The following is a 13,251-nucleotide window of genomic DNA, read 5'->3' on the forward strand; positions in this document are numbered from 1 at the left end:
CCACCATATACCACATTTTGTTCAGCCATTTCCCAATCAAGGGTCACCCCCCTCATTTTCCAATTTGTTTTTGCTACAAAGAGCGCAGCTCTAAGTATTTTTGTATTAACAGGTCCTTGCCCAGTTTTTAAAATCTCTTTGGGCTATAAACCCAGTGGTGGTATTGCTGGATCAAAGGGCATGCATTCTTTTAAATCCCTTTGGGCAAAATTCCGAACAATTAATTTTTTTGATAATAGTTCTAATCACAATGGAGATTACAGAGAGGTGAAATCAGATAAACTGCATAAGCATAGAGTTTGAGTGCTGAGTCTAGACAAAAGCAACAATAAAATTCTGAGAAATGACTCTCCCATTAGTCAGTGGCCGACCAAAACTAAAACAAAAACAAAAACAGATATTTACAAAGGGTGGTGCCAAGACATCATCTTTTTTGTCCAACTTCATTATTGCCAAGAGCCTATCAGCATATAGACCTAAAATTGAAAAAAGGTCCTTAGAAGCCATGGTCCAACCCCCAACCCTTTTATGGAAATGCAAACTTGGGCCCAGGGAGATTAAGTGATTTGCCTTAGGTTGAATAATCAGTGTCAAAAGGAGCTTTGGAGCCCAGGACCTCTAATTCCACAGCCACTGTTCTTTAAACAATTTTGCCTGTGTTTTAAACTTTTTCATCCCAATTAACATGCATTTGTTTTCTCTATTCTACGTCCCCAAGACCTGCTCTCATTTGGAGTTAAAAAAAGAAAAAAAGAAAATCCTCATATTAGATGTGGAAAGTCAAGGAAAACAAATTTCTGAACTGGGATTTCTGAAAAATCCTGCAAAAAAAAAATATGTTTGCATCTTGAGTCTATCACCTCTGTGTCATGAGGTTAAATGAACCACCAAAGACACACACACACACACACACACACACACACACACACACACACACACACACACACTCACACACACACATCTTGTATAGTACAGCCTGGTAAACCTTTGTTGAAAAATACTTCAGGACTAAAATCCTCCTGTCTAATTTCATAGTATTGTGCTGTGTAATTACTGGGCCTCTGTAGCCTGACACCTGGGTCTTTCTTTCATGATCTCAAGTGCAGGCAGGGTTCTAGCCTTTCCCCATATAGTAATTACACCCCTGGTTCCGTATCTCCAAGAGCTGTTAACACCAAAGCTAAGGTTTATTAGAAACTACGTAGAATGGGGTTATTCACAGTGGAAGGAGGAAAGGGGGCTATTTTGTTTTGTTTTGCCCAAGTGTACTCCGCTGCATCTCCACTTTTATCTCCTGGAGGCCTGGAGTAAAAATAAGGATAATGAAGGCAGCATCTTTTGTAAATCTCCCCATCACTGTCTCTTTGGGGCTTTTGCTTTTTCTTAGGAGTGGAGAAGTGTCAAGGAAATTCACGAGCCCCCTCTTCCTTGTGGCTGCCATGCTATTTTGCTCCAGATGGATTTCACTCAGTTTGAATTTCTCTGTTAAACTAGTGTGGCTTCTTACTGCCATGGGAATTCCATCCTTTGGTTGAAAAATATTAACCAACCATTTAAAGTTCTCTGTAGTGTTGGATCAAGAAAAAAATAATACTTTAGCCATGATTAAGGACAAGTTTTCACTCATTTCTGAAATCTCTAGCAAGAAATGTTCCCAACCCCAGGACATGTTTCTAATTTGCACTGAATAATGATTATGAAAAGTTTTATATTTAACCCCCAAAAGTGGGGTTATTTTCATACCCAAAATAAAAGTAAGGGGAAAGAAAAGACACACACATATGTATATATACGTACAGCTGAGCTAACTCAAAGTTCAGGAGGAGGAGAGCATTCATTCTTGGGTTAAGGAAGCGTCCAAGACAACAGAGTATTGCGGAGTTCATTGTGGAATCAAGGTTGTATCATGTGTTATGGGGAAATTATCTATTTTGTCAGTTAGGTCAAAGTGTGCTCCCTCTACTAACTGTGAAAGCTTTTTTCAAAGCCTAAGAAGCCTCCTTGATCTAATTACTAACCCAAGGAGCTGATGAATGTTTCATGGGGCCAGGTATTATTGTCATTAAGTAGACCCCCCATTCATTATTTATCTCAGGGTCTGGGGTTACAACTCAGAGAACTGTGCATATTGTTCTAGGGCTGGGCTGAGCCCAGAAAGGTGAAGGCTGAATTACAGCCCTGGCGTGCTGCTCTCATGGAGTGCAATTCGAGTGGACCTTTGTTAGGCAGAATGTTGTCCAATTTGGGGCTAGAATAGTCCCAAATCTCACCAATAAAAGCTTTCAGGTGAATGATCCTTATGGCTCTCCATGATATTAATAACTTACATTTGCACCGTTTGCAAAGTGCTACAGATACATTATCTCATTAGACCCTCACCAGCAACTCTGTGAAGTGATGACTTGTGGGCATCATTTTCCCCTTTGCAGGTAAGGAAACTGAGGCTCAGTATAAGGAACTCCAGGCATAGGAACTCCCTCCACCAATGTAGAGGGCCACTCTCCATGACCCTTCATCTCTCTGTACTCAGAGGTGCAAATTTCCTGAAATTTCCTGAGTACAGAGAGATGAAGGGACTTCCCCAGAATTAGGAAACTAAGGTTACTGTCAGTGAATAAAATTCCATGCCTGGATTCCGGGGAACCCATCTTCCTGAGTTCAAATCTGGTCTTAAAACACCCATGTGGTCCAGGTCAAGTCACTTAACCTTGTTTGCCTCAATTTCTTCAAATGTAAAATGAGCTGGAGAAAGAAATGGCAAATTCTTCCAGTATCTTTGCCAAGAAAACCCCAAATGAGGTCATAAAGAATTGGACATGACTGAAAAAATTCCTCAATTCAGTATAAATCAGGCTGGAGTAAAAGGCAAATGATCTGAGTTTGAATTTCAACATTGCTACTTACTATCTATGTGACCTTAAGTGAGTAGTTTGTCCTCTCTGGATCTCAGTTTCCTCATCTGTGAAATGAAAGAATTGGGTTCAATCTCTTCTAAACTCCATTCCCAACTCCAAATCTATGATCTTATGACTTCAAGCCCAACACTTCCCCAAACTGACCCTAAAACGGGGCCACCCCAGCCTCCCAAACTTCTCTTTAAATAAAACTAAACCAAAATGAGTCTGGCTCTGGACAAAATAGCCAAGTTTAGGCCACAAGAAATGGTTATTATAGAGGAATTGGGTTTCTGGGGGTATCTTCCTTGTTCCTGCCCCTGTGCTTGGAATTACGTTGAATATTCTGTCACCACCTTCTTCTGACTGAAACTCTGGGATCTGAACCTTGCCTTGCCCACATGCTGAAGTGCAGATTTTTCTTTTGCCCTTGCTTCAATCTCAAACCTAGCAGAAAATCTAACCTATGTTCTTACTCGCTTTTTATCCTCGTCACATCCTAGTTCCATTGGTTTGAGTCACATACTTCAATCTTCTTCACAATCAACAGCTACATTTTCCAATCATTTCCTTGAACCCTTTGCCTGGAGAATGACTGTGGTGAGCCCTTCTGGGTGGCTGGGACACAGATGAGGAGGATTTGCTGCTCAAAGATGTCCCAGGGAAATGATCTGAGAAGAAACGTAGGAGAATGGGGGAAATAACAGAGAGTCTCAGATTCTAATAACATAAGGGTTAGGAAGCCATATCTAATGGGGAGCAAGTCAGATTTTCTCTTCAATGAGTGTTAAGAGTATGATTAAGAGTAAATTACATAAGCAATCAGGGAAAACTGTTGACATGGACACTTTATAGATGTTTGCTGGAGAATTAACAAACAGAAGGCTATGTGAAACTCATTTGGTTATATAAAAAGGAATGTTAATTATAGTGATTTACATGAACTAATGAACATTTATGCCTGGTTACCATATAACACCATTTGACTATATATCACTGTGTTTCAGACTAAATTTTATTGTAGGTTTGATTTGATTGTAAAACCAAATTCTGTTCTTCCTAATTAATAGCTCATAGAGCAGGGTCATTTGTTTGCAACTTAAAACAATTAGGGCACTGAGGAGAGTTTAGTTACATGTTCAAATTTTCCCAATTGGAGACTCACCTAGAAAATATCCTAAAAATAAAGACCAAGGATGGACTTTATGTTCTTCTTATTTGGAAGTAGAGATTGTGTTGGGGTTTTTTAAACTCTTACTTTCTGCCTTAGTAATAACTCTAAGTCAGAAGGCAAGGGCTGGGTAGGCAGTTAAGTGACTTGACCAGGGGCACACAGCTAGGAAGTATCTGAGACCAGATTTTAACCAAGGACCTCTGGACTCCCAGTCTGGGGGTGTCAGTCGCTGTGCTACCCTTGCTACCTCTGGGGCGGTCTTTATTTCTCATTTCCTTACTAAAAATAAATTCTAATATGGAAACTTGCTTCACTGCTAACAAATGAGTAAATCTTCCTTAATTTGTAGTTTTAGAAGACCTTCTGAAATTTATGACCTGATCAATTAAATGGTTTACCCTTGGTCACCTTGCTAGTCTCAATGAACAAGTATTTATTAAGTATTTATCATTTGCTGGGTACTCTGCTAAGGTCTCAGAACAAAAATGATCAGATCACATCTCAGAGGTAGGACTTGAACCAAGGTCTTCCTGATGCCAAAGACAATTCACTATCTTATGTCAGTCATGCCCTTATCTTAGTCATGTGTTCTACCTAACCCTCTGGCCCCCAGTGGTGGTTTCCAGTGTCTACATAGGGAATAAGGAAAGGACATAGGTTAAATGCCAACCAAGTAGCTAGGTGGTGCTGTAGATAGAGCACAGGACTTGGAGTCAGGAAGAATTGAGTTCAAATACAGCCTAAGACATTTCATGACTCAGGGTCAATCATTTCACCCAGTTTGTTGGAGAATGAGCTGGAGAAGTAAATGGCAAACCACTGGGGTATCTTTGGTAAGAAAACCCCAACTCACAAAGAGTCAGAGGTTCATGGAAGGACAACAAAAAAGCATTAAGGCAACATCTGGGGAAAATCCAAATTCTAACTCTATCAGCCAAGACCAGGAAGGGAAGGGGAAAACAAAACAACTCTTCCAGTTTGGGCTGTTGTTATTAGCTTGGGGGCATCTCTGGAGTTGTGGACCTAAAGAACTCTACCTGTGTATCCTTACTGGTTTTATTTATTTATTTATTTATTTATTTGTTAAAGGGTTATTATTATTAGCCTCTAATTCTATCTCTAATGATGTAGAACTTGCATATAGGGCCAGACACCTTTTATCATGTAAATTATTAGATCCTAATATTCCCAAGCAATGGTGTGATTGACAGCGTGCTGGGCTCAGCCCCAGAAAGATCTGAATTTCAATCTTGCCTCTGACAGTTACTAGCTGTTAAGACATATTCTGACAAATCACTTAACCCTTAAATGATGGAACAACACTTTAAAGAGTTTTGCATGTATGTAGTTATGCATGACTATTATCAGTAAGCCCTACAGCAAACAGAAGAGTGCCTGGAGCTATTATCTGTGACATGGTTTTTATAGGCAAATCCAGCTTTGAGTCAGCCTGTCCCCTTTTAGTCTTTCCCCTCCCCACTCTTCAGATTTATGATTCTTTTTATCCTTTCTTTAGAGATGCAGCATCTTGATATTAAGAAATAGTACAGGGGGCAGCTGGGTAGCTCAGTGGATTAAGAGCCAGTCCTAGAGACAGGGGTCCTAGGTTCAAATCTGGCCTCAGCCACTTCCTAGCTGTGTGACCCTGGGCAAGTCACTTGACCCCCATTGCCTAGCCCGTACCACTCTTCTGCCTTGGAGCCAATACACAGTATTGACTCCAAGATGGAAGGTAAGGGTTTATTAAAAAAAAAAAAAGAAATAGTACATTATTTTGAATTAATTTGAATTTTTTCAGTACAGTTGGTGGTGGTTAGAGCCTGACTCTAATGAAGCTCAGGGCATGTGTTAGAGTTTAATTTGGGCTAGTTAACTTTTCTATGGTCTGAGGCCACAGCGTGTACCAATTTCCAGTCAGCCAGCTCAGAGATATGGGCTATGGAGTCATAAGGATGGCAAGGCAAGAAAGCAAGGCTGAAACAACATAAATTACTTGCTGCTATTAGAAAAGCAACTCAAAGCTCATATCCTACTAATTTTGTGGGGAAGGAGGGTCCAGGGCAATAATTCTATCTGTAGTGGGAATTCCCGGTGTAGAAATTCCCCCTGCTAATGCAGATGGGCAACCTCAATACCATTTATAGTCATCAAGAGTTTCTACAAAGGCACTGAGAGATCAAATACACTTAAGATCACATGATTCTAAAATATTCTATTGCTTGGTGCAAAATAAATGTTTATTGATTGGTTGGTTGGTTTGAACCCAGGGCATCCTAACTCCAAAGCTAACCATCTATTCACTGCCCTGCTTTATCTCTCACCCTACTAATAGTAGGTCAATGGTGTCATTGTCACATACAAAAGAGAGCACATTATTAAATACATAGAACCTGAGTAATATACTTAGTATATATCACATGCTCATATGTACATAATATGTGTGAAATTGTTTGAAGATTTTTGTTTTCTTTGGAAATTCTAGACATGTTCCTAAATGATGGAATTCTATCCATAGTTTATAAAATATCAGTGTGGATACAAATATGTATTAGCAATAATTTTTTCTTGTTCTTGTTGAATTATTTCAGTCGAGTTCAATTCTTTGTGATGCCATTTGGTGTTTTCTTGGTAGAGATTGCTCCTCTTGATGACAGGTCTTTCTTCATTTTGTTTTAGTCCCAAAATGCCCAAGTGTTTTGTGAAGGAACATCCCCCTTCTGCTCCCTTCCTCTCTCCCTTCTTCTTTCATCTGAATGGAGTGATTATGTTGACCCAATGATGTGTAAAGCTTGTGTTCCTCACTGCTTTTGCTGCAGAAATTTCTTTGAATCTTTTTTTTTTTGTGAACAATAAAACATTGCATTAAAAGGGTGCCATTGTGGATGGGGAGTAAAGATACTGGAGTGGCTTGCTATTTCCTTTTCCTTTTACAGATGAGAAGACAGATGGACAGTTTTAAGTGACTTGCCCAGGGTCATACATGAGATAGGATTTGAACTCAGGTCTTTTTGATTCCCAGCCCTGCTCTCTATCCACTGAACCATCTAGTTGCCTCCATCAATAATTATATTTACTACTAATTCTCTGAGTATTTATTCAAATGACTGCATATGGATATGCATGCTATGAATCCGTTGCAATTTTGAGTAAAAGCTTCCACTGACTCCTTTTTATAGGCTCAATTTATGTGCCAATGAATTACTCACTTTTTGGCACAGGGCAAAACCTTACCTCTGCAGAAAGATGTATCTAAGAGAAACATAGCTAAAATCCACACTGCTCAAGTAAAACAAGAGGTGAGTTGTGGACAATCTGGCCGGAACCTTCCATGGCAGACTTTCCAAAGAACTCGGTTCAAGAAGAAATATTCTAAAGCAGAGTTGGACATCCTATTTTTAATTTTGTTTTTAATGCAATGTTTTTCTGTTTTGCAAACTGATGGGCAATTCATTTTTCTGATGTCAGTCTGCTCTAAACTTTCTTTTCTATTTGTGCCAACAGAAAAATACAAAAACCAGGAAATGAATTTGGTGTTAAAATCAGCACACAGCCTGCCAGAATGTTGTGGAAATTTCTCCTTCCATTTCCTTTGTGGGCAAAATCCTGGAGTACCCACAGTCTGGCTTTTAGCTGTCTTAGATATATCCTTGTGCCATTTACAACAACTTACAAGTCACAGGGACCAAAATATAGGTCCTTCTTCTTAGATAGAACTTGAGAGCCTGAAAGTACTTGCTGAGGTATATTTAGCTATTAAATTAAGCATGGTCTCCCATGTTCAGAGTCTGAAAGAAGTTAAGCAATGCCCTAGTAAAAATTAGGAAGCAAGTCTAAAAGAAGTTAGGCATACACTGACTTTGCTTTTTTTTTTCTCTTTATTCCCTTTAACTTTATTTTTTTTTCTGGGAGAAGCTATATCAGTTTGTTAATATAATTTTTCAGATGGTTTTAGGCACACTTGAGGCAACCAGGTGGCACAGTGAATAGAGTGCTGAGCCTGGACTTAGGAAGACCAAAGTTCAAATCTAGTCTCATACACGTACCCTGGATAGATCATTTGACTCTTGTTGCCTCAGTTTCCTCACCTGTAAAATGACTTGGAGAAGGAAGAGACAAACAACTGCAGCATTTTTGTCAAGAAAACCCCAAACAGGGTCAGGAAGAGTCAAACATGACTGAAATCACTCAACAACAATGACAACAGGGCTGCTTATCTTCTCTTAGCCTATTCATTCTTTAGAGGAGATCAAATCCTTCTATCATGAAAGTTTATGAGATTCTGATATATCTCACCCATAAGAAGCTGTCTGTGGTGCTGTTCTCTGGATGACAGATGACAATATCTCACCAGATTTCTTGGGGGTTAAGTGGATCAATGCCATCTCAGTTTTAGCCTTGGGATTGGGATTTAGGAGTGACTATGGTATTGAGGTCTTCTTCACACTAGTGTATAGCAATCTTTCGACCAGAGAGGATTTAAGTCAGAGGAAAGTAAATTCAAATCACCCTGGAAGATAGATAAATGGAGATCTTCAAATGTCTGAAAGGCATCATTGCATTTGAAATGGGATCTTTTCAAAATGCTTAGTTGAGGGGAGATAATTTTCCATCTTAACATTATGTCAGCTTATACTCCTCCTTTTCTCACTTTTCTTTTTCTCTTGCAAGGGAAGCGAAAGATTTTGTAAGTGCAAATGAAGGGGCACTTGGGAAAGGAAAAGGAAAACGGTGGTTTGCCTTCAAGATGATGATGAAGAAAGTAAGTATTTTATAGAAGAATGTTTTTCAATAGTGAAGGAGGAACTTGTGTCTTCCATTGACTAACATACAATGTAAGTATTATCCCGTACATCCTTATTTCTTGGGAGCTAAAGAGAGAGACCAAGTCTCCAGACATACTTTTGCTTGAAGAGTCAAGTGATTCATTTCAATATATCTGTGATATCAAAAGACCATTTAGCTTTTCCCTGGTAAGGAATCCACCCTTTTAGGGCAAGGGATGGGGAATGGGGAAGAATAGAACAACAGGCAGTATTTTTTTGTACATTGTATTTATTTTTTTTGTTAAAAAAAAAACCCCGAAAAACAACACACACACACACAACACACACACAAAACACCCAAAATGTTACTATCAATGGGAGTAGATTTCATGGAAAGAACACTGGAATTGGAGCCAGAAGACTTGGGTTCTATTCCAGTTTTGCTACTTAGATCACAGGTTTAGAACTTCTAGTTTTACAGTTGAGGAAACTGAGGGCTAGAGAGGAAAAGTATCCTGCTCAAGGTCACACAGGTAGTTAGAGGCAGATTTGGAAGTACACATAATTCCAAATTCAGGACTCTTGCTCCCATACCATGCTTTCTCCCTCTGGGCTTCTTTTCAAATAAATCTAGACCTGGAAGAGAACTCAGAAACTATTTGGCCCAATCCCTTTATTTTTCTGATTAGAAAACTGAGGCCTACAGAGGTTAAAGAGCTTTTCCAAGGTAAGAAAAATAAAATAAAACAAACAACCACAAAACATCAGAGATAATTGTTGAACCCAGGTCCTCGAGTCTTAGGTCTAGAACTTTCAAAAAACTTGCACCATTAATGCTTCTCTGGGTCAAGTAATGTCAAGCCAACCAACATATAATAAATGCCTACTAAGTACCAGTATTAACTTCTTTGTACAAAGTACTAAGTCCTTTGCTAAGCACAAGGGAAACCAAAAAATGAAAATTCAATCTTTCCTCTCAGAGTTCACAGTCCAGGCTGCCCAAGTCACTGCTCTGAATCTCTTTTCTCTTCTTTGTAAAATGAGGAATGGAACAAAGTAATCTCTGAAGAGTCTCAGAACATTCAAAACTGCGTATGGGCAGACTTCCATAAAGTTCCGTGAGATGATTGATAATAGTTTTCTTATGATCACAAAGTTATTTCGGATAGAATCCAGGTGGCCCAAGCGGCTGTTCTGTCTAGGAGATTAGACCATCTCTCCCACACTTTCAGATTTGTTGACTTTCTTTGTTATGAAAGTCACTTCCAGAAAAGGAAACAACTGAAATGATAGCAGGGAGAACCAAAGATGCCATTATTGTTTGCAGAATTTGTCCTTTGATGTTCAAATCTCCTTTTTCTAGGTACTATCATAACAAAAGTGGGGCAAGTGAGGTACTTTGCTCAGTTACATGAAGCTGAAGGGTTCAGGAAAATATATCTCTCCTATGCCGTCTTTGCAAGCCTGCCATACCATTAGAATAGAACAGTTTTTTGCTTTAAGTGCAGAATTAGCTGCTCATATAGTACTATCTCTAGGTATGGCTGACCTATGGCATGTAGGGTTACCTTTCCCCCCCTTTGCCAGTTGGAATACCAGGCAAACTTTCATGCTTGCCAAGGTTATGCAATATACCCCTATAAAAATGTTTAACAACTGGCTCTGAAAAAAAATGTACACAGGACACAATAAGCCATTTCCTGATATTTAGCATTTGCCCATTTTTGAGGTGTAAATGCTCATGCTGAAAATTTATCAATAGGTTCATGGAAGCTGTTTAAAGCAGGCTTCAGCACACCCTTGATGCTTCTTGTACTTTTGAGCAAAGTTTCTGTCCTTTAATTCATGCTGAATCAATTAGTCTTGGGCAAGTAGGTGATTCTCAGTGATTAGAGCCCTGGAATTGGAGTCAAGAGGACCTGAGTTCAAATTTGACCTCTATTACTTACTACCTTTGTGACCCTAGGCAAATCACTTAACTTTTTATTGCCTCAGTTTCCTAATCTATAAAATGGAGATCATAATGGTACCTGTCTCTTGGGAAATATTGTGAGGATCAAATGAGATCATGAATTTAAATGATTGAAATTCTTTTTTTTTAATTTAATTGTATTGATTATGAAAATTTTCCATGGTTCCATGATTCATGTTCTTTCTCTCCCCTCCTTCCATCCTAAATGATTGAAATTCTTGAAAGGTAGTATTTCTTATTTTTAAAATTACTTATTAATTAACCTGTCAAGACATCCTAACCTGGTCAGAGTGCCAAAGAAGGCTTCCTTTATCTGGCAAGTGTATCTATCATTTGTGATCTCGCTTCTCATTCCCTTCCTTCAATACGCCAAGACACCTATGACTGATAAATAGCCACTGATGAGGTAGACCTCGAGACCTTAGCTCCTTTTTCATTATTTCATCACAGGACGAGGAAGTCTTTTTCCATACAAGGAAAACACCAGCACATCCTTTCTTCCCTGCCATGTGGATGGGTCACTTTACATTGAGTCAGACCAACATGGTAGCAAGAGTTGGTTGACGTCCTTTTTCAAGAGGGTCATGACTTCCCTTAATCCTTTTATCCTTTTAAGATTTTACCAAAAGAAGGGAGGTACCACCCCAGTTTCATAGCCTGACAGAGAAACTGTTTCAGCCTGACCTCAACTAGTGGTGGTGGGGAGGGAGTAAAGAGAAAATTCTTTCACAAAAATATCATAATTCCATATTAATGTTCCATCAATTATAAAGTGCTTATCACAGTGCCTGTGACATATTTGGCTTTATATCAATGTTAGCTCTTATTAAGTGCTTGCTGTACAATAGATCCTGAGAGTTTATTGACAAAAATGAAGCAGTCCCTACTCTCAGGAAACTTACATTCTATGGGGGAGACAAGATATGAATATGTGAATAGGTATAAAATAAATTCAAGGCAGCAGAGCAGGGAACAACATTAACTAGGAGCTGAAAGGAATCAGGAAAATCAAAGTCCAGCTAGAGCTGAGTTTGAAGTAGGGGATAATGCATGATTTTGGATAGCTCTGCTTTTGCATGTTTGATGCCATAGACTTGATTCTTGTTATTATTTTAGTTTTATCGGGGTAGTTGTATAGAATCCTGGACTCCTCTGTACATTTGCAAACTAGGTGAACAGTATGTTGAGAATGGGAAGAGTATCAGATGATCTTTGGTTCTTCCATCAACTCACAAAGTGACCCAAGGAAGGTCACTTCCTTTTCCTGGGTGTCAGTTCCCTAATTTATCTAATGAGGGATTTGGAAGCTGATCCCTAAGATTCATCCTAGTTCTGTCATTCTATGATTCCATAGTTCCTGCCTTAGTCACACAAAGGATGTTTCTTTCACCCTAGACTATAGATTTAAAACTATCTCTGTTATTCAATCAATTGATCAATAGACAAACATTTATTAAGTGCTTACTATGTGCCCAGCAGAAAGCTAGATGATGGTTATATAGAGAAAAACAAAACAAAACAAAAAGGAAACAATCCCTGCTCACAGGGAGCTTACTATCTAATCTTTTATATTCTCCCCCACTGCATTGACTAGATGCATCCTTGTTTGTTGTTGAGTTGTTTTTAGTTGTTTTGTGACCCCACTTAGGATTTTCTTGGTAAAGATACTAGAGTGGTTTGCCATTTTATTCTCCAACTCTTTTGTACACATAAGAAAACTGAGGCAAAGAGGATTAAGTAATTTGCCTAGGTCTACTTTGTGTCTGAGATCAGAATTGAACTTGGGAAGATGAATCTTCCTGATTCCAAGTCTAGCATTCTATCCCCATGTGCCACCTAACTTGCTCTGGGATAGGGGTGGATAATGGGTAAAGGGGTTTGAAACTTTATGCCATATCCCTTCTTACTTTGCAAGAAGGGTCAGTAAACTAAATAAATTAATAGATTAAATGTAAAAAAAGTTAAAAAAAAAAGAAGGGTCAGTGCTCCATGGCAGCCCATTGGATCACATACTTGATGTCACGTGTAGTCGTGGAAGAATCCATTCTCCATTTGGCTTGACTTTCAACCATCTGAGAACCAATAATTGTGTTTTCTCTTTTTCAGAAATGGGTGAAATTTCTTAAGGATTTTGAGATCTTCAAGCAGGCATGTATACCATGGGAAAATAAAATCAAAGCTGTTGAAAGTAAGTGCTTATTAAGCCATAGTGATTGCAAGGAGGGCAGAGGAGGGAAAGGGAGATTTCTTAGAATAAATCATGGATTTCAACCAGACTCACTGAATTTATCAAATACTTTTCTTTGTCTTTGACCCATCCGAAGAAAAAAAAGCAACAACTCTTTAAAGTCATGTCTTTCATGCTGTGAAGAAGCTTCCTAGAGTATAAACAACTGTACATAATGAATATATATCAACCCAACAAAAAGAGTCATTTAGCTCCACCTT

General features: G+C 38.8%; 1 protein-coding gene across 1 annotated transcript in view; it reads left to right on the forward strand.

Annotated features, from left to right (window-relative positions):
- TMC1 (transmembrane channel like 1) overlaps positions 1-13,251 on the forward strand; it is a 209,765-nt gene that overhangs the window by 107,806 nt on the left and 88,708 nt on the right. Inside the window, exons 5-6 of the mRNA XM_056806326.1 lie at positions 8,737-8,827; positions 12,910-12,991. Of these exons, the coding sequence (XP_056662304.1) occupies positions 8,737-8,827; positions 12,910-12,991 (173 nt within the window). The remainder of the gene's footprint in view (positions 1-8,736; positions 8,828-12,909; positions 12,992-13,251) is intronic.

This window comes from Monodelphis domestica, chromosome 7 (genome assembly GCF_027887165.1).
Source record: "Monodelphis domestica isolate mMonDom1 chromosome 7, mMonDom1.pri, whole genome shotgun sequence".
NCBI classification, from domain to species: domain Eukaryota; kingdom Metazoa; phylum Chordata; class Mammalia; order Didelphimorphia; family Didelphidae; genus Monodelphis; species Monodelphis domestica.